The 18,162-nt window shown below is 47.7% G+C and overlaps 7 protein-coding genes across 7 annotated transcripts; 4 read left to right on the forward strand and 3 right to left on the reverse strand.

Annotated features, from left to right (window-relative positions):
* Positions 1-500: 500 nt before the first annotated feature.
* N7477_003155 (COP9 signalosome complex subunit 1) lies at positions 501-2,148 on the reverse strand (the record flags this gene model as incomplete). Its single annotated transcript, XM_056964818.1, has 4 exons — positions 501-1,505; positions 1,555-1,835; positions 1,892-1,936; positions 2,022-2,148. 4 exons carry the CDS (start codon positions 2,146-2,148, stop codon positions 501-503), a joined length of 1,458 nt encoding a protein of 485 aa, XP_056824771.1.
* Positions 2,149-2,822: 674 nt separating this feature from the next.
* Positions 2,823-3,995, forward strand: N7477_003156 (uncharacterized protein; the record flags this gene model as incomplete). Its single annotated transcript, XM_056964819.1, has 5 exons — positions 2,823-2,916; positions 2,987-3,415; positions 3,470-3,567; positions 3,624-3,695; positions 3,747-3,995. 5 exons carry the CDS (start codon positions 2,823-2,825, stop codon positions 3,993-3,995), a joined length of 942 nt encoding a protein of 313 aa, XP_056824772.1.
* Positions 3,996-4,309: 314 nt separating this feature from the next.
* Positions 4,310-5,002, reverse strand: N7477_003157 (uncharacterized protein; the record flags this gene model as incomplete). Its single annotated transcript, XM_056964820.1, has 3 exons — positions 4,310-4,693; positions 4,747-4,838; positions 4,900-5,002. 3 exons carry the CDS (start codon positions 5,000-5,002, stop codon positions 4,310-4,312), a joined length of 579 nt encoding a protein of 192 aa, XP_056824773.1.
* Positions 5,003-6,306: 1,304 nt separating this feature from the next.
* On the forward strand, positions 6,307-7,081 carry N7477_003158 (PX domain-containing protein YPT35; the record flags this gene model as incomplete). The annotated part of the gene is made up of 3 exons (XM_056964821.1): positions 6,307-6,606; positions 6,760-6,938; positions 7,009-7,081. 3 exons carry the CDS (start codon positions 6,307-6,309, stop codon positions 7,079-7,081), a joined length of 552 nt encoding a protein of 183 aa, XP_056824774.1.
* Positions 7,082-7,486: 405 nt separating this feature from the next.
* Positions 7,487-9,082, reverse strand: ergS (the record flags this gene model as incomplete). The annotated part of the gene is made up of 1 exon (XM_056964822.1): positions 7,487-9,082. The coding sequence occupies one exon, from the start codon at positions 9,080-9,082 to the stop codon at positions 7,487-7,489; it is 1,596 nt and encodes a 531-aa protein (XP_056824775.1).
* Positions 9,083-15,494: 6,412 nt separating this feature from the next.
* N7477_003160 (alpha/beta fold hydrolase) lies at positions 15,495-16,591 on the forward strand (the record flags this gene model as incomplete). Its single annotated transcript, XM_056964823.1, has 3 exons — positions 15,495-15,775; positions 15,848-16,230; positions 16,296-16,591. 3 exons carry the CDS (start codon positions 15,495-15,497, stop codon positions 16,589-16,591), a joined length of 960 nt encoding a protein of 319 aa, XP_056824776.1.
* Positions 16,592-17,325: 734 nt separating this feature from the next.
* On the forward strand, positions 17,326-18,116 carry N7477_003161 (uncharacterized protein; the record flags this gene model as incomplete). The annotated part of the gene is made up of 2 exons (XM_056964824.1): positions 17,326-17,797; positions 17,854-18,116. 2 exons carry the CDS (start codon positions 17,326-17,328, stop codon positions 18,114-18,116), a joined length of 735 nt encoding a protein of 244 aa, XP_056824777.1.
* Between the last annotated feature and the right edge of the window lie 46 nt (positions 18,117-18,162).

Consider the following 18,162-nt stretch of genomic DNA (forward strand, 5'->3'; position numbering starts at 1 on the left):
GAGTTGCCCGTGTTATATCAGTAGTTGGATGGAATCTCATAGAGAGTGTTTAGGTACACCGGTGGTTGTCCCAAGATATGTAGCAGTCCCCTTAGCCTTGATCCGGCCGTTGTTGAAATTGTTGCACCCTATGTTCGGCTATGCAGGTTGTATGATCAGATTGGCGATTTTGCTTCTAACCGGCGCTGTAGTAATCTGGTTTGTAGAATTGTGATGTTGTTTGATCCATGTCGGGTTACACAAAACAATTGGTTGAACACCGCCTGTCCCTGGCCTCGTCATGCCCCAATGCCGCAGGTCTTCCATCTAGTGATATCTACACTTCGCAAGAGGAAGAAGTTTTGGAGCGATGTATTCTCTACCAGGGCGCCATGCCCAGCAATGCTCGCAGCAGATCGGGTATTATCTCATGCCTCATTTACACGTTTTCGCTCCCTTGGATGTTCTTGAGACCCAAAGGCCGGTAAATCATAAGCCAGGATTCGGCGAACCAAGCACGACTAAAAGTGCGGTGGAGCTCCGGCTCCGTCGCGTGTATCCATCTGTGGACGGCGCCCAGGCTTGGGAGCGGCGGGCACTTGTAAACCAGCTTGAAGAACGGTCGCATGCAGAAGGCGAATGTGAGCTTCTTCGTTAAAGGCCTTCATGCTTTCCAAGGTTTTGGTCTGTACTTCCTCCCGCAAATTAGTCTCATTTGACACAAGCACGCCCTTTTCGAGGTCAATGCGAGCGTCCAGAACACCGCGCTTGATGAGATCGATAAGCTCTTTCACAAAAGGTGACTTGGACCCGGTTGGCTGGGCTTCTCCGCCCACAACGTTGGGGGCAAAGATGGTTGCCATTGAGTCAAGAGTGACTCGACTGAAGGGGACAAGATACTGCTCAATCGATTTCACACGAATTCGAGAGTAAAGCTCGCTGACGTGACGCTGGAGATGAACGTCGAGAAGATAGTCGACGCGGTAGGATTCCAAAATATCGAGGCAAGGACGGAATTTAGAATTGCAGAAGAAGCCAATCGCCCGACGAATGTGTGGCTCAAGCTCGAGAAAAATGCGGAAGGAGCTGTTGTCCAACACGCGACGCTGTAGTTCGTTGCGGTCCATGGATGCAAGGGCACAGAGGCCGCCGTACACGGCGACATCGTTGGGTGTAATGACCTCGTTGAAGGTGTCGGCAAGGGAAGAATCGGTCGAGAGGAAACTGATAGCTGCATCATAATATGAGCGTGCATGCATCAGAGCTAAGCCCTGGGCTGCCATCATCTTAGGCTGGTCCTTGACGTGTTCGTCCGGCTTTGTTTGGGCGCTGCTTCGCAGTCGGTGAACGTTGGATTGAACATTGAGCCAATCCTCGCGTTCAATGCCCACGTTGATTAGCTTGAACAGCATGTTGGCGATGTGATTTGGTGTGGTGCAGTAGTCTCGCATGCGGGAGTAAGCCTTTGCCGCGGCGATCAGTTCACCAGTTTCGTAAAAGTGATTTCCCAGATCCTCATTGCCCATCTACGTATAGGTTAGCTTTGACAACCCAATTGTTTGGACCAATTCATACCCTAATGCTTTCCTTGATTAAATTGTTTTTGTATCCCCGCAGTTCATGCTCCAAGCGGTCGGTCTGTGCCCGCACCGACCGTTGAACTTCTTGTACCCATGACAAGTCGAGAGAAGCTTCAGGCTCCGTGGGGGCAACTTCTGAGAGCGCACGCACAGCTTTCTCGTATAGTTCTACATTCTTTCCAGCTTTCGCTTCGGCAACTGCGGCTTTGAGGACGTCCGTGGCGAGCAATGTAGAGGTAGTGCCGATGAGGTAGAGGCGGTGGAATCGGGTCCGGCCTGGAACAGTGTTAGGTTTTTCTCGAAAAACATAGATGATACAGTGTTACACCGACCAGTGTAATTCGCTATGTAGGATTCAACATCGAATTTTGGCGGGTCTATCAAATCGTCAGTCAGCCCTGGCGGCTCAAGCTGTCGGCGGCACGGGCCCGGAGCCTCCTACTTCGCAGTATTTCGACGTACCATCAACCTTGATTCTTGGAGCAAATGTGCCCGCTTCATTTGAAGCTTCATACACAGCAGGAGCTGAACCTTGTGCCGCCGAAAAGCTTGCCTGAGCTAAACCAGCGTCCGGCAAAGTAGTGTCCATCGTGCTGCACTGCTCGCGGCGGACCACCAACCCTAGTGAGCGACCTGAGAATCGCTTCGTGCCAAATGATGTGTAGCGCTATCAAGCAGAAAGATGCCTCAAAGCTCCGATAAGAGCAAGGGCGAAGGTCAAGTGTAGCAGGAGAGCGTTGATTCACGAACATCACAATGATGGCTGGCTGGGGCTGATAGGCAGTACACCTACCGCCCTATTCACCGCCATTTCGATATCTCGTCAGCTTTCTCGTCGTTTGAAGAGCTGCACATTCCTTGAGCTAGGTAATAAACTTTACAAGTTTTTTCGCCTTTATTATCAGCATAGGCTCATTCATTCATGTGGAGGGAAAATCCCAGTCGATGCCTGAGGCGCCTGAGATGACGTCTCTGCCGAGAGCCGAGGCGTGAATAATCACGAAATCATCGGCATCGGCCTTCGCCTTTCTTCCTGTACCGAATAAATCAAAATATATTTTTCGGGAATGCATTAAAAGCTTGGGTGATCAAGTAAACCATTGAAATGGCGATCTCGGCCCTTGGACTTCAACTTCTGGTAATCTGAGGAAGCTTGAACACATAAAACGGCGTCCCCCAAATCTGACCCCAACTTCTCCGCATCTCAAGTAACAGACCAACATTCAGATTGACAACGAAACTACACGCTTTCTCCACGACACAATGTCCTCTTCACAGCCTGTAGCCTTAATTATGGGCGCATCCCGAGGCATCGGCCGTCAAGTAGCCATCGACATGGCTAAAAATGGCTACACTGGTACATACCTACCCCATACCCCACACTCTCGATACCAACATCAGATAGTTGAAGACTAACGCACCCCCAGTAATGCTAGCAGCAAAGACAACCTCCGACGCCAGCAAAACAACTCCATTCCCACCCGACCCGAACTCCTCAGCCTCAACAATCAGCACCGTAGAGCGCGAGATCACTGAAAGCGGCGGACAAGCCGCATCAGTTGCCGTAGACGTGCGCGACGCCTCGCAAATCCAAAGCGCCGTCGACGAAACAGTGCGCATTTTCGGAAAATTGGATGTGCTTGTTTACAACTCTGGTGCAATCTGGTGGTCATCTGTTGAGAATACGCCGTTGAAGCGGTTCAAGCTTATGCAGCAGGTAAATCCCGAGGGGCTTTATGCTACTGTTCTGGCTTCGTTGCCACACTTTGAGAAAAATGGGTGGAAAGGACGGATTGTTGTTGTTTCACCGCCTATTTATTCCAGGTTTTTCAGGGGAAAGACTGCTTATGCTATGGGTGAGTTCATTTTCTGATGGGGCGAGGAAACCTTGTTGCTGATTCATGCTTTAGGTAAGGTTGGGATGAGTGTGTTGGTAAAGGGTCTTGCCATGGATTTTGCGAGACAGGGCCGCGGTGAGATGGCCATTACGAGTATCTGGCCTGCTTCGGTATGTTTGAAGATCTGGACTGCTTGTGAGAGTGGGAAAGGGCTAAGCTTTTGCAGTCTATTGAATCAGCGGCAACGGAGTTTAACAAGTCCGAGGAGAAATCTTACAAGAAGGACTTGAGAAAGCCGGTATGTCTGTTTACTTCCATTATGAACGTTCAGCGGCTTATACTGTGCTAGACAATCTTCTCCGACGCCATATTGGAGATGCTTCGGTTCCCGCACGCCACTGTAAACGGGCTGCTGGACACGGACGAAGACTTCCTGCGTGAGAAATGTGGCGTGATCGATTTCTCGAAGTATGCGGTTATCCCAGGCTCCACACCACGACGAATCATGCCTGCGAAGTTCCCTGTACTGGAGGTTGCGGAGCAAGATGATGAGGGCCAGAGAATGGATAGCACAAAGCTCCGAGCTAACAAGCTTTGAGTGGATAGCTTAAAACTTGAGCTTTTGTAATACCTATCCTCTGTACCTACTTTGCCAAAAATTGGAAATTGAATTACCGAAAGGGATACCACACGGCCAGCACAGCCATTATATATTTGTCAACCAAAAAAGACACCGCTTCCCATTAATGCAACAATAAACACTATAAGAAATGGAAAAACAAACAACACGCTCGTATGCAAAATACACAATGAACTCGACCGAGACGCCAAAGCACCAGAGCAGACCAATCAAATCACGTTTTCCAGATCAAGCCGCCTTGGTATGTATGGCCTAAATCATGTACACGGACATCACAGAAGAACTGCAAAGCCAGCAACGAAAGCGCCCACGAACGCACACAGGCCGTACAGCTGGCCAAGTTCAAGGGACATACGGACTGCGCCACCAGTAGCAGCGTCGGTACCAATAGGGTTGGAGGTGCTGCTGGCGGTGGCGGATGAAGCAGGGGAGGTGGTGGTCGTAGTGGTAGTTGTCGCGTTGATACGGACGGGGTCTTGAGCTCCACATGGGTGATCGTCACGACAAGCTGCCTGACAGGAGGAGTCGGTCTGCGCACACTTGGCGACGCACTGGTTGCCGGCCTCGGTACAGATGAAGTAGGCCATTGTGTCCGAGTATTGGGAAGCGTTGGGGCTGATGCCATTGGTACAGATGCATGAGTAGTCGAGGGAAGCCTGGGATGTATTAGTCAAGCTAGAAGAGGAGGATATGGGCTGGGGGAACACACGGAATCACAGGTGTTCACTGAAGCACCGGAAGACCCGTTGAGCTGCAGGCAGATCAAGGGGCACGAATTTTCTTGGTATTGGCACCAAGTCTCTGTTGGTCGCATGAGTAAATGATTATTTATCCATCGAAGAAGGTGGATGGGGGTACTCACTCCTCAGTGACGGTGACACGGTACTCGGGTCAATGGTGGCAGACCACTGGCTGCTTACCATGACTACGGCCACAGCCAGGATCAACAACAATTTGGACAACATGGCGGATGAGGAACTAAAATAAAATTGACCGGTGGAATGACAGCTAGATAAAAGTGTCAGAGACGGAGAACAAATCCGGACATCAAATGGCGAAAAGTAAAAATAGAAGATTGGAATGAAGGGAGGCCATCGCAATGTCTTGGACTTACCTCCCAAAAAAGTCAATAATGCGATCGAGAACACGTCGGAGAGTGGACAGTGCAAAGCAGATTACGACGAACGAACGAACGTGCAGCAAGTGGGACAAGTGAAGAAGCCGAAGAGGAAGAAAAGAAACAGGGGAGGAGCGAAAATAAATCCAGATTTAAGTCAACCCTTCGGAAGGGCAAGATCACGCGAGTATACAGAATGTGCTTAGTGGCACCGGCATATGCCGTGGCTTTGGGTGATACCGCATTGGAGCAAGTTTTTCAAACTACTTGGGTCCTTTAGGGGGTTTTAGGGGGTTTTTAGGGGTTCTTAAGGGTTCCTAAGGGTTCCAAGGTTGACGCTAGTGTCTTTTATTGATAGCTCCATCTGGCGGTCAAGGGATACACAGACACACTCAACATGTCGATCTGGGAATAGCATACATAGCATTCATGCTGAATTGCTGTGAAGCTGGAGGGACAATCACTCCCGATTTTCATCAAGACCAGTCCCCGCTGCAATAACGGACGTCGTGAACGATAAAGCGATGTCTCACTTTAGCCCGGCGCCGATCAGCAACGCTCGCCGCTTTAGGTATAGTGTGTACTGCTGGCTTTGAAGGTCTCGGATAACGTACTTATTCATGTACAGTGCATGAGATAGGAGAGTTTACTCATGTTAGAGAGAGGATCTTGAATCAATTTCTGTAATTGCAATGCAGTTGTATTCCACACGAGATTTCCCGGTTGTTGACATAGGGCCTCATTCGTGAACCAAGAGCTACTTGTCCGGAAGACAGCTTACATAACCACCTCGGCACCTGAGACTGCGGATCATGGAGATCGTCTGATTGACTTCACATCTCGAGCTAATCAACACCTCTGCTGGGACTTGGACACCCCGTTCCAAGGTACGTCCGTCATCCATTTTGCGAACCCCTCCATCACCCCTCCCTCTGCTCGCTTCCATCCCACTCCACCCTCGACGCCCCTTCGCCTCGCTTCTATAATTGTCCTTTCGCCTCCCCGCATGGACCCTCGTATCGCGAACCAAACCCGAACCCCTCAATCCAACATTGAAACATACCGAAAAACCCGACCTCCCAACTGCCAGAGCTAACGACTCCCCTAGCATCGTTTCCCCTCCCCTCCAGCCTACCCACCATAACCTAATGGATGGAGCCAGCTCCTGAGGCCGCCTCCCCGGCACCTCGGCCGGACCTCTCCACCCTACCCGACGCCCCCGCATGCAGTGAAAGTCCAACACCGTCTACAACATCCCAGCCCGTCTCAGCCGTCGTTCCACCCTACTGGCAGCGCCACGAACGCAATGTCTCGCGCGCATCCCAGAGTTCGCTCGTACCGGCCATCACGCTAGAAGACCACACCGCCGACCCCGAATGCGAGACGAGTCGTGGTCTCTGGGCGCGCAGCGTCAGTATTGCGGATCATTGCGTTGTGCAGGGGAAGACCGGGGTGGGTGCTTACGTAGTGTGGAATTGTACAGTGCATACGTTAGATGTGAGTCCGGGCTTTCCAATCCTCAAGCTTCTGCAAATGATATGTGATCTATGCGGATTTGAATTCTGAGGTCGTGGTGCATTTTGAGCTAACTGGTTGGTTGGGTAGGGAGGACCAATGGTTGTTCGATTAAGATACTCTGAATTCGACAAGCTGAGGCAGAGGCTCGTTTCTTCGTTTCCGCATGCTAGGAGTGCGCTTCCTGCTCTTCCGCCGAAGAGTGTGCTTTTCAAGTTCCGGCCTGATTTCTTGGAGAACCGGAGGATCGGGCTCGAGTATTTTCTCAAGTGAGTCCCTCTTTCTATTCTCTGAGTTCATCCTGAACGGAGTTGGGACGGTGCTGATTTGTTGCGGTAGTTGTATTCTCCTGAATCCGGAGTTTTCGAGCTCGCCCATCGTGAAGGATTTCCTCTTTGGGCGCATGTCATAATGCACGAACACCGTATATTTGAGCCTAGTGCCTTGGGGCTTTTGTAGCATATTCGATTCATCACTTCGGAATGTTGGAGTTTTGCGCAGTAGGATAGGATATTGAATTCATGGAAATGCCCTTTTAAAAGTCAGTCCACTGACATTGTCAACTCATATTTGGAATTGGAGAAACTTTGCTACTCACTTGGAAAAGGCACAGTTGAAACAAAGAAGACTGATAGAATTGGTATGCAATCTGACAAGTAAGAAACAGAAAGAGAATGAATCAGTCCGCAGAGAAGTACAACAAACACCGGACACCTGGCTATGGTACGAATTCCATCTTGCATATGATACAGCAAACCAGAGACTAAAGACACGGCACTGTGTCTTGCGAAAGCTCTTCACAATATAGCCTGGAACATCAACTCTTCTCTCGATCGATCTCCGGGGTCTCAGAGGCATCAAACGTAGACGTAAGGTCCGATTTCGATTTCGGTTTGCGCATGGTCATCCACGTCCGGATGTCAGCCCAGAGAATCTTGCGAAGACTGATATTCGCCATGTGGAACATGGCCAGCAAATGACGAGGGCCTGGTATGCCTCCAGGGAAAACGAGGTACAGTCCTGAATCTTGCAGAGACTCCGGTCGGAACTTATCATGGTATGCCTTCTTCCCACGTATAGGGAGACGGGAGAATGTATGTCCGTACAGATCTCGCGTGAGACTGGCCACAGTCTTCGGCATACCGGTGATATCCTCAGGTGAAAGTGCACGGCAAGGCTCGAAGCCGAAACCTAGGTATGTGACGCCAGCACGATGCAAAAGAGCCATGGCAGCGACCATGAGCAAATCACTAATACCCTTTGGGCTTCCAGGGGCAGCGATGCAGGGATCGACGTGGTAGCCACCGCAGCCTAGACGGCGCAGGGCAGCGAAGCCATTGATCTGGCCGTCAGGGCCACGGCTATATATGAAGGTCATCAGGTCTGGGAGAGCGAATGGGTCGTAGACTGTGATGAAAGCTTGTGGGCCCGCGGCATCGTTACGCTCAGCCCGCCAGGCATCATAGATGGCGATCAGATCCGCCTGCAACTGGGTATCTGTGCCGTGGACTGCGGGTGCGTATACTCCGAGGGTGATGGCGCCTTTCTGGGGGTTTAGCAGCTGGCGATTTTGTACGGCGATTCGCTTCCCGCTGCGCTCCAGGAGGATATCGTTTGTTTGGGGGTTGAGCACGCGTTCGGTGCCGAATCGGATAGCTGTCCAGCCATGAGGTTGGGCGTAATCGTGGACAAAGGACTTACTAGCACCCATGAAGGCTATTCCCCAATGGTGTTTTCGTCGATATGTTGCGAATTCTTCCATAAGGCCGGCAATCGTATCAGGTTCACAAAGAGGGTCGCCGCCTACAATGGCTATTCCATTTTGCACTTTGAAAGAGACTGCTGCTGTCCGTGCCTTGTTGACAAAGAACCGGTAGCTGGGGTCGAGGATACCCATATGTGCGACTCGGCCGTATTGCGATGTGAGGCGTTGGATGGCCGTCATGGTGGAGAAGTCGTCGAGACAGAATACATCGCCTTGCTCGGATTTGCTGGCCATTTTCTCAAGAGACTCGCTGCTGGTTTGTGGGTGGCTATCGACTCTCAGACTGGGAGTGCTGGAACTGTTGTCACGTTCATCGAGGCTGGTGGGTGGTGAACTGTCCGATCCGATAAGTGTACGGCTGGTGCTGCTTCTTGAGCTGGCACACGATGATGCCGACAGGGCTGTAGTGAAGTCACAGCGCAGGTGCTCGACGACCGAGATCTTCGAAGCATCCTGCTGACCATCAAGCTTGGGATAGATGTAGAGCTGATCGACCAGAGCATCGCCGAGCTCATCCACCAACAGGGACTTTTTCGGTTTTGATCCTACAATGTCGACAGCATTACCCTTTCGCCCTCGACGACCTTTCTTCTTCTTTTCTGGGGATAACTTGATATTCAATGAGGATTCTGGCGCGGTGGTGATCATGATGGGTGGCACAGTCTCGGTGAAAATCCCGCAAGGATTCATGACGGGCAAAGAGAGAGAGAGAGAGAGAGAAGAAGAGAAGTCTGAAGAGACGCGGAATTAAAGGAAAGAAAGACTGAAGCCTGGAACAGATTGACCCATCTCGATGGGAAAGAAAGGAAAGAAAACCAGGGAAAGCGCACAGGATGATCGGATGACACGACCACCATGACACTTTCGGCGAACCCTTTGCTGTGTACCATGCAGGTCCTGTTTCTTCCACATGTCCATGTTTCTCATCCTAGGCAGAGGTATTCTACGTATTGCCCTTACCGATGAACAAGCCTCTCCATCTCCACTCCTTGCCTTGGAACCACTCCCTTAGCGACCTTCTACCCGCGGACCCTGAATGAGAATGCCAATCACTAACGGCGGATCCTCGTCAGGAACCGGAGACCAGCGCCCAATGGAACCCAATTTCGTCATGACGGATGGACCACTAGAGAAAAGAAAAAAGGAATGAACCAGAGAAATGCTGGTGCCTGACGCGTCGAGTTAACCTTCAATAGGGTTGATGACAAGCTATTCGCTATTTCAAGGGTCTCGGCCCTAACTACGCCCTACGGAGCAGCCCCACTCGACCCGGATGCTCCATCTGTGGGGCCCCGTCTTTGTGATGCGAAGTCTGCTGCCTAGCACGGAATTTCGGAAGGATCGTGAGATCCGTCTATTTTAACTCCTCGGCCCGTAAGCAGAGCCCGCGGGCCCCGTCTGGCCTTGCTAGCGCCTTTAACCAGCCTCGCGTGAGATTGCATGTTCATTGGGATAAGTCTGACGGGTAAGACGTGGTTCGACAGGATTTCCTTAATTACCAATCTGCATGTCATGGTAGACATAGCCTCTGTGACGATTAGGCTTCCGTTTTGATTTCTAATCTGGCATCGTCGAAGGAGCCGCAGCCGGCAGAGACTCGAACCATGCCACAGGTAGATGCTTATTTTTGATGTCAAGGCTGTAACATATCGATGATCTCCCCGTAAAACGGTCTGGGAAATTGAATCACCATATGAGTGCCTATTTGATGACAATACATGAGCATGCAGTGGCACTGCCTTGAAAACCGAATCTACGGTACAATAATACCTATCGCGGACCCGCAAACAGACCACCGCCACTGCTTATAATTTTGTGGCAAAAGCTCAGCCAAATCTTTGCAACCACTGTTCCCATGCCCGTCTGTCGGGCGCATCTCGGTATAACTCGGATCCAAGTGGACGTAGCACTCTCATATAGAGACAGGGGCGGGCTTTAAGAGTATTCTCGAACCGTTCCAAATCACGTGATAACCTCCGTTAAAACGCTGACAGTGCTTTCTTTGGATCCAAATACGATTTGAGAGTAGTCGTATGTCAGATATCGACAAATCCAGTCCCAAACGCGAGCAGTGAGAAATTGGTAAGCAACCATGAGATTTGTCAAGGGGTGGGCTGTGAGATTTGAAGGAAGATTCGAAGGCAGTATTATTAATACGTCCACAAGGAAGATCGAAAGTAACTACATGATATCACTTCTTTTAATCTCGCCACCTTGAGACAGTATCAAATCTATTCTTCTATCGCGATACAATGGACAAGTTATCTGTAGACAGTAAAGGGTCTTATTATTAAGTGCAAGAAAGATAAGTTGATTGTCTTTCCCATTGTGCTAGTCTAATATCTAAGAAGAAAAAAAAAGAATTCATGACTGGACTACTTAAAGCTCTCATACTGTTGTTTATTGTCCGTCTTCTTATTAAAGCAAGATAAAAACTTCTGTACCTTTCGTGAATTAACATTACGAACGCTTCTGTTACGAAGTACATAGGGGGTCAAAAGGCTGTTTACATATCTGAATTTATACCCACCCCCCCTTTTCCAATTAAACTTCACCACCCCATATCTCCACCACTATGAGGTCTTTCGGCATCGAAATTAGTGGTAATCGGCCGCGTGGAGCTGAGCTTTCGGAAACCACTCGTGCTGCTATTGTTTATGCCCTTAAACTGGGTGGAAACCCCACCCAAATTGCAAAAGATCTACATATATCGCGTTAAACTATCTATAACACCAAAAACCACTTCCAAAAGTATACATACGTCAAAATAAACCCCGGATTAGGCCGCCCACTGAAGCTTACCCCCTCTGAGCGTCGATATATGTTCCGTCTAGTACGCCGTAGCCCTATAAAGCTATAAAGCCCTTTTGATTGATACCGACTTTAAAGTATTAAAATCAACATTAAAACGCGTCCTAAAGCGCTATAATATCCGTAATTAGGTTAGCAAGAAGCGTATCTTTCTTAAGAAGTATAATATAAAAATTCGACGCGCCTTTTGCCGAAAATGGGGTAGTGTGCTATATTTTGATAATATGATCTTTTCCGATAAATATTCCGTCTAACATAAGTCAAATTCTGTCCACTAATATATATTCTTATTTAAGAATAAGCGATATAGGAAGGATCTTATAAATCTTATAAATTATAGCCAAGATATCCGGCAGATAGTTTAGGGATCTATCTGGCTTAGTGGTCGCTTAAAGTTAATAATTATGGAACGCGATACCTTTTTTCGAAAAAGAACGGCTACACCACGAATTCATATCTTAATACCCTCGAGGAAGCGCTCCTACCTATATACGAGCCTAGCATAATATTCCAGCAAGATAATACGCGTATCCACGTAGCAGAAATTGCAAAAGAATAGTTCGAAGAGTATAGGATATAGGTAATAGAATAGCCGCCGTATTCGCCTGAATTAAATCCTATTAAGAATATCTGGAACTTACTAAAATTAAAGCTATTCGAGCTTTATCCACAGCTTGCCCAGCGTGGGCGTTCTAAGATAGATTAGAATAAATCCCGCAAAGCCCTAGTCATCGCATAGGATAGTATTAATCAGGCTAAAATTGATAATTTTATCAGATCTATGCCTCGCCGTATTGCCGCGGTACGAAAGGCAAAGGGCTAGTATACGAAATACTAGATAGTTATTATATGCATCCAGTTTGAATTGAATATCTTTTTAAATGGTGGAGAAATTAAAGAAAATAAAATGGGAAGATAGAGGCGAAATTGGTGTGTACACAGACTTTTGACCCCCTATGTAGGTATGCACTACGTATGTCAGGAATCGGTTCTACTCTAACTTTGAATACGGGAACCTTAAACTAGGATTTCCTGATCTACTGCTCCATAGGAAGCCGAGAGATAATCAATTAGAATCAGATCAACTGTCCAGAATTCAGTACAAATGTATTGAATATGTGTATCAAGCTTACATAAAAGTTTTCTTAGGTCTAGGACCAGTATGAGTGATAGCTAAAAAAGCGTGAGTCTTATTTAGCGAACTCCATTTCGTACTTCGGCAAGTAACTAACACCATTTCCGGGATAGAAACTGTTTCATTACGAATTTACAAGTTGTTAATTTTCGTATTTTAGTACGGTTGATTCAGCGCTCATCGCTTACTTGGAGTAAGTTTAGCAATGTAAGAATTGAATACCGTGAAGCCCACATGAAGACGAACCCACTTACAATGACTATTATTGAATCATTATCTGTCACCCCGAAGGTTTCTGCTCATGGAAGGCAGATAAGTCCCCATCTTTCATCGAATCTACTATACAAATTAGGACCATGTACAGCCAAAAAAGAATCTACCTCCACGAAGCCATATTAAGACATCACTACAAAAGAACCTAGACTCTACTAAGGCAAATGGTTCGGCCGACCAATGCTGATCATGGGTTAGAAAGGATCTCAGACGACGGGGACAGAGCCTCACCTCCTAGGAGTGACATGGAGTTGACGACATGGGTCGAATATCACAAGCACGAGTCTGTTTCAGGGTCAAGAAACAACTGAACGTCTTTCTCCTTGGAATATCCCAGAAAGTCGTGAATATCAAAAAGCTCCCCTGCCAGCCCCTGTTCATACTCCGATGATACGCGATACGTGCCACTTTCCATTGTACCCCACCCCTTAGACAGTGGCTGAGTTTCAACGGACTGGCTTTGTATCAAGGGGCATGGATAGTGAGTTTCCGCACCACCCAGTGGGAAAATGGGAACTTCCTGGATCCATAGCCGAAGCCATACATGTCTGTAACATCTCGCACAGCCGGTCGGTCATATCATCATGTGCCACGAAAGCTCCCAGATTCGACAATGGCATCGCTGAAAGAGACCAGTGGTGCGTTTAGCTTCTGTACTATCGTCGCTCATTGAACGATTTGATCCATCAGATGTTCAAAATTGGCCGCAATTCGCTGCCGGTACTCCCGCTGCGCTAGCCGGATTTCATTGATCAACAAGGCCGCGGTCGAAAACATTCGGGGGAATTGTTCCTCGGGCAAGACATCACTTTGCGATATTACCTTCTGGCGAGTATTATGCTTACCAAGCTTGAAGTGGCAAAGGGATAACAATATCACACGAGAAATTGTGACGTAGAATGGAGGGGTTTAGAGCCGTCCCGCTGGGTGACGTACATAGAAACCAGATCACGATATGATAGTTCTCGAACTCAGTCATACCCACCACAACCTGACGAGATCACTTGATAAAGCTAGATGAAGGCTTCGCTAATCCATGTTGGCTCACCATTCCATAGTGCGGGGAATGTGCTCTAATGATAAACATGACGTCGACGGGTCATCCTCACAATAAATATCTATATTCGAGTCCGGCCTGCCTGACCAAGCAAAATTCACATATGTAGGGCAGTCTAACTAGGATCACCTTGTTAGGAGCTCCACGGTTGACATAGACCTAACCCTCAGAAGGGGCCCAAAAAGCGCATAGACGACGCACTTGCTGCCATCAAAATTTCTCGCGTTTCCATGTGTTACATTTCGGAAAACAAGGAGTCTACGTGGAGGAGAGCCAAGTGGGTACAACAGAGTCAGCATGAGGCTAGATAATGAAAACTATGAAATCACTGTGTTGGAAAGATCGGTATGTCGTGCGAAGAAAGGTGGAACGTCTCAAATAACGATGGTGCCTAATTTAGTCCGACGTTGAAACATGACATGGAATCAATTCACAGAACGTACGGCGCGTAGTCCATGACCATTCTCGCCGCTCCAAATCCGGAACCTGAAGAAGAACTCAGCTCATCCCCGCAAAGCTCGATTTATTCGCCTAAGAGTGATAATTTGAATATTTGGTCCAAACGGGTCAGTTTCCTCCACAGGATCATTGAGAAATTACAACAGCAAGATAGAGACCTTGAAGAGAATCAACCCAAGAAGTGTGGCCTTCCATTCTTTGTTCAATTTCCCTGAATTGTCTTCTAGCTTGCTTTCTTCTTTTCATCTTATTTCTGTGTTGCTTTAATCTGTTGCTTTCTGCTTTCTTTGTAGCTTTTCCCTGTCTGAATAAATACGAGGGTAGTAAGTTCTTTTGACGCTCACGTTTTGGTTCTAGGTTATTACTCGAAACTATGCTCATCAAAGTTTAGTGACTTCTAACCAAGCTTCGCTTCGCTCTATCGTAAAATAGATCATACTGGACGTCAATCTTGTAGGAAATCTATTTAAGCACTATGGCATGCATTGAAAATCCAGATTCAGCAAGTTACAGGAAACTATGTTGATCGAATCATATGTAAAATGTGAAACGGAGTCGATGTCAACAATTGGCAAAGCTCACCTCTGAAACTTGTCTCAGGCATGATAACAATGTGAATAGGCTCTACAGATTAGTGCTGTGGAGCAACTATCATGATTAAGCTCTTATTCAGGAAGGTCCCACGTCGGCGAACATTCGGACTTTTATAATGCGTAACCAAGTGGAGTCGTCGGACATGATTATTCATACAATATCCTCTCTCGATCCTTGGCAATCACACCGCCTGTTAGCCCTCTGGATTCTGCCGGGGTGCTTAGGACCCGTGATAAAGCAGCGGATTCAACAAGTAATACAATATTAGTAATATTATTTTTTGAGTGGCCGAGTATGACTCAGATTACTATTCAAATGTCTGATTGTTTTAATCTCGGCTTACCCATATATTTACCAAGCAAATTACTCAATCCAAGGGAAGCTAATAAAGTTTCCGAATGACAGCGAAAAGAATCCAAACAAAACACATCTTCGACACTGGAGCGATGGTCAATGCATATAAATTGAGCGTCAATGACCCCCGTGTCAAGCGTGACGTAATAATTGCCAACGGAAAGAGTTACGGTGCCCGCCCCAGAGGAAGTTGAAAGCTCTCTTTAGTTGCTTATATGAATTTCCCGCGTCAGGTTACCTGTCATCTGTTCCACGGAATGGATTTCAAGGAACCATCTTTTTGATAAACAAAATTTCTCGTTCAACACAAGCTACGCCCCTGAAGACGAGAAGGGGGTCAAGAGATCGCGTACAATACCGACTAATTAATTTTGAACATGTCCATGGATTTCTCGACATATCCTTCGGGTGGCGATATGGAAGTTCCGCTATTCCTTGATCTTGGATATCGTGTAATTTGTCCAGATTGCTGCGGCTACGGAAGATCTGTGGGTTTGACGATCACGTCCCTGTTCTCTGAGCCAGTTGCTCACAGTATTGTTCAGGAAGCTCCCACCGACTCGATCATCCCGTATACTTTCAAATCCCTCGCCGATGATATTGTTCAAATCGCAAAGCAGTTGGATTGTGAGAACATTATCGTTGGTGGTCATGACTGGTGCGAAAACCCATTGAAGCTATTCAAAAGGCTGAGAATGGATTATGCTGATGTCTTTGTCATCTGATACAGGGGCGCCATGGTCGCTTATAAGATGGCTTTTTGGCATCCTGAGTTTGTGACCCACATCTTTACTGTCTGCGTTCCGTACAGTCTCCCCAGCCCACAGTGGGTAGAATTCGAATTCGAGATAGATGCCACCATTTTCCCGACTCTTGGATACCAAGCTCAGTTTAGCAGTGGGCTGATAGAGCAGAAGACGCAGAGTGCGGACGGAATCCGCCACTCTCTCACCGCACTCTACGGAGGACAATCCAAGGGACAGTCTGCTATGAGTGCCTTCACTGATGTGGACTTTGAGAAGGCGCGCCATCTGAGCAGACCGCAATTTGTCAATGAGGAAGAGATGGAGTATCATGTCCATGAGTTTTCAAGGAATGGACTTACTGGACCTTGTACATTCCCCTGTAGCATCGCAAGCAATGATTACTTTCTTTGTTAGCTGACTGGTCTGAAACAGGCAACTTCTACCGGAACTGGCGCCAGAATTTTGAAGATGATCTGCCGTTTTCAAAGGAGGAGAAGAGGGCACAGGCAGTTCTTGAACCCCCTACATTGTTTTTATATGCAACTGAGGATGTGTTCATAAGGCCTGAGATGACCAAAGGGATGCTTGAAGCAGTATCACACTTGACCGTTGTGGATATTGAGGCTTCCCACTGGATCTTGTGGCAGAAGCCCGAAGAAGTGAATGAAGCGTTAAGACACTGGTTTGACAAACAAGGCTTGGCCTCGAGGAATCCTCGCACCACTTAGGTTGGTTAGATATCATAGAGACTCTACCTCATTGCATTAGACCGTTACATGCTGTATGTTCCCTAAGCTTCCCTATAAAGCGTTTTGATGATTTGATCCTTCCAAGGAGGAAAAATGAAAGAAAAAAGGAACAGATATACCCTCTGCAACCTCCTATTTATCCATCCTGTATTCTGATTCTGGGGCCTAGCGGAGGTAGGTTGAAACTGTACTCTTTCTCAGGCTTACCGCCACAACCGAGAGCTATATAGAAGATGAAAAGCGCTCGTTTCTACATGGCCTGTGCCTATGCACAAGGCCCAGGACTTGATCCCATGTCCCGAAGGGATATGAGCTGGAGCTAGTGCCAAGCGGAGTTCCCGAAATCTTAATTCTTGGCTGTAGCCCCACGGCACGAGCTTGCCTGGCCAATAGTATGACTGTTTTGTTGCCATAAGTGGATCGGGCCCAGGGTGGAGCTCCCATTACTCACGATATACTTGACTTGCGATCTGTCGAAACGAAGACCACTCGAACAAAAATGCCAATGACACTTTTAGCTTAGATAATCGTATTTCTGATGCCGACACGATCTGCTGGCAACCGCTTACTAATAAATCACAAGCTTGGCTCCCGCAGGACTGTACCCTTTGCTGAGCCAGGTGATGTGACTCCTTTTTCACAAGCTCCCTGCTCTTCTTTGTACGTTGACAAATCCAGCGCAGGGGATAAGGCCTGCTTTATATCAGCAACAAATGGAGTCTTCCCTATCGCCCGTCAAACCTGAGGATGTGGATGCGCTCGTGCGAAAAGTCGAGTTTCCTGCGGACCTAGACAATCTGTTGCGTCGCCTGATGTTCCCACGCTCGACGGAGCAGTGGGATTATAAGGAAAATAAAATAAAATGGGCAATCGATGGTATTTATGAGGCAATCGACCAAGAGAACGAAATGCTCTATAAGGCATGTGGAACAGATGGACTACCAGTCGGACTCATAGGTTGGACCACCAGCTTGGATGCCCCATCAAAAAAGACCACAGATGGTGAGAATTGTGTCCTTTATGACTCGGAAATAAACATTGGAGAAAGACGAAGAAGGAAGGCGAGGCATCGCGACTTTTGGACTCCGCCCTCTTTAGATGTGCCTTCCTGGCTTGACGTCTCAAGACTGCTGAGAGCAGAGAGGCAAAGAGTTCTTCAAAACTGGCATGGCAATGGGATATGCAGTAAGCCAACCAACGCGCTAAGGATTACTCAGGCTTCGTTAACCTATCTTTCTTAGGGATCATATTCATGGCTGTGGATCCAGATCACCAACGACAAGGCGTTGGGTCTACACTCTTGAAGATGTTCTGTGACTTTGTGGACACGAATGCACTTGACGTCTTCGTTCTGTCCTCTCCTGCCGGTATCCAGCTCTACTCTAAATTTGGATTCAAAGCTGTCGGAGTTGTGGAAACAACAAAGGGAAGTTTTACTAGCATGCTACGGACTTCAGGCTTGGATTCCAGGCGAAATTTGGCATCATCATTTGTTAGTAATTGAAATAGCTCGATGGTAACTTTGCTTTCATTCTTCTAAGATAGTAATT

Source organism: Penicillium maclennaniae (genome assembly GCF_028827695.1).
Source record: "Penicillium maclennaniae strain IBT 15551 chromosome Unknown utg000003l:1.0-5670915.0:1.0-5674809.0, whole genome shotgun sequence".
In the NCBI taxonomy this organism is placed as follows: domain Eukaryota; kingdom Fungi; phylum Ascomycota; class Eurotiomycetes; order Eurotiales; family Aspergillaceae; genus Penicillium; species Penicillium maclennaniae.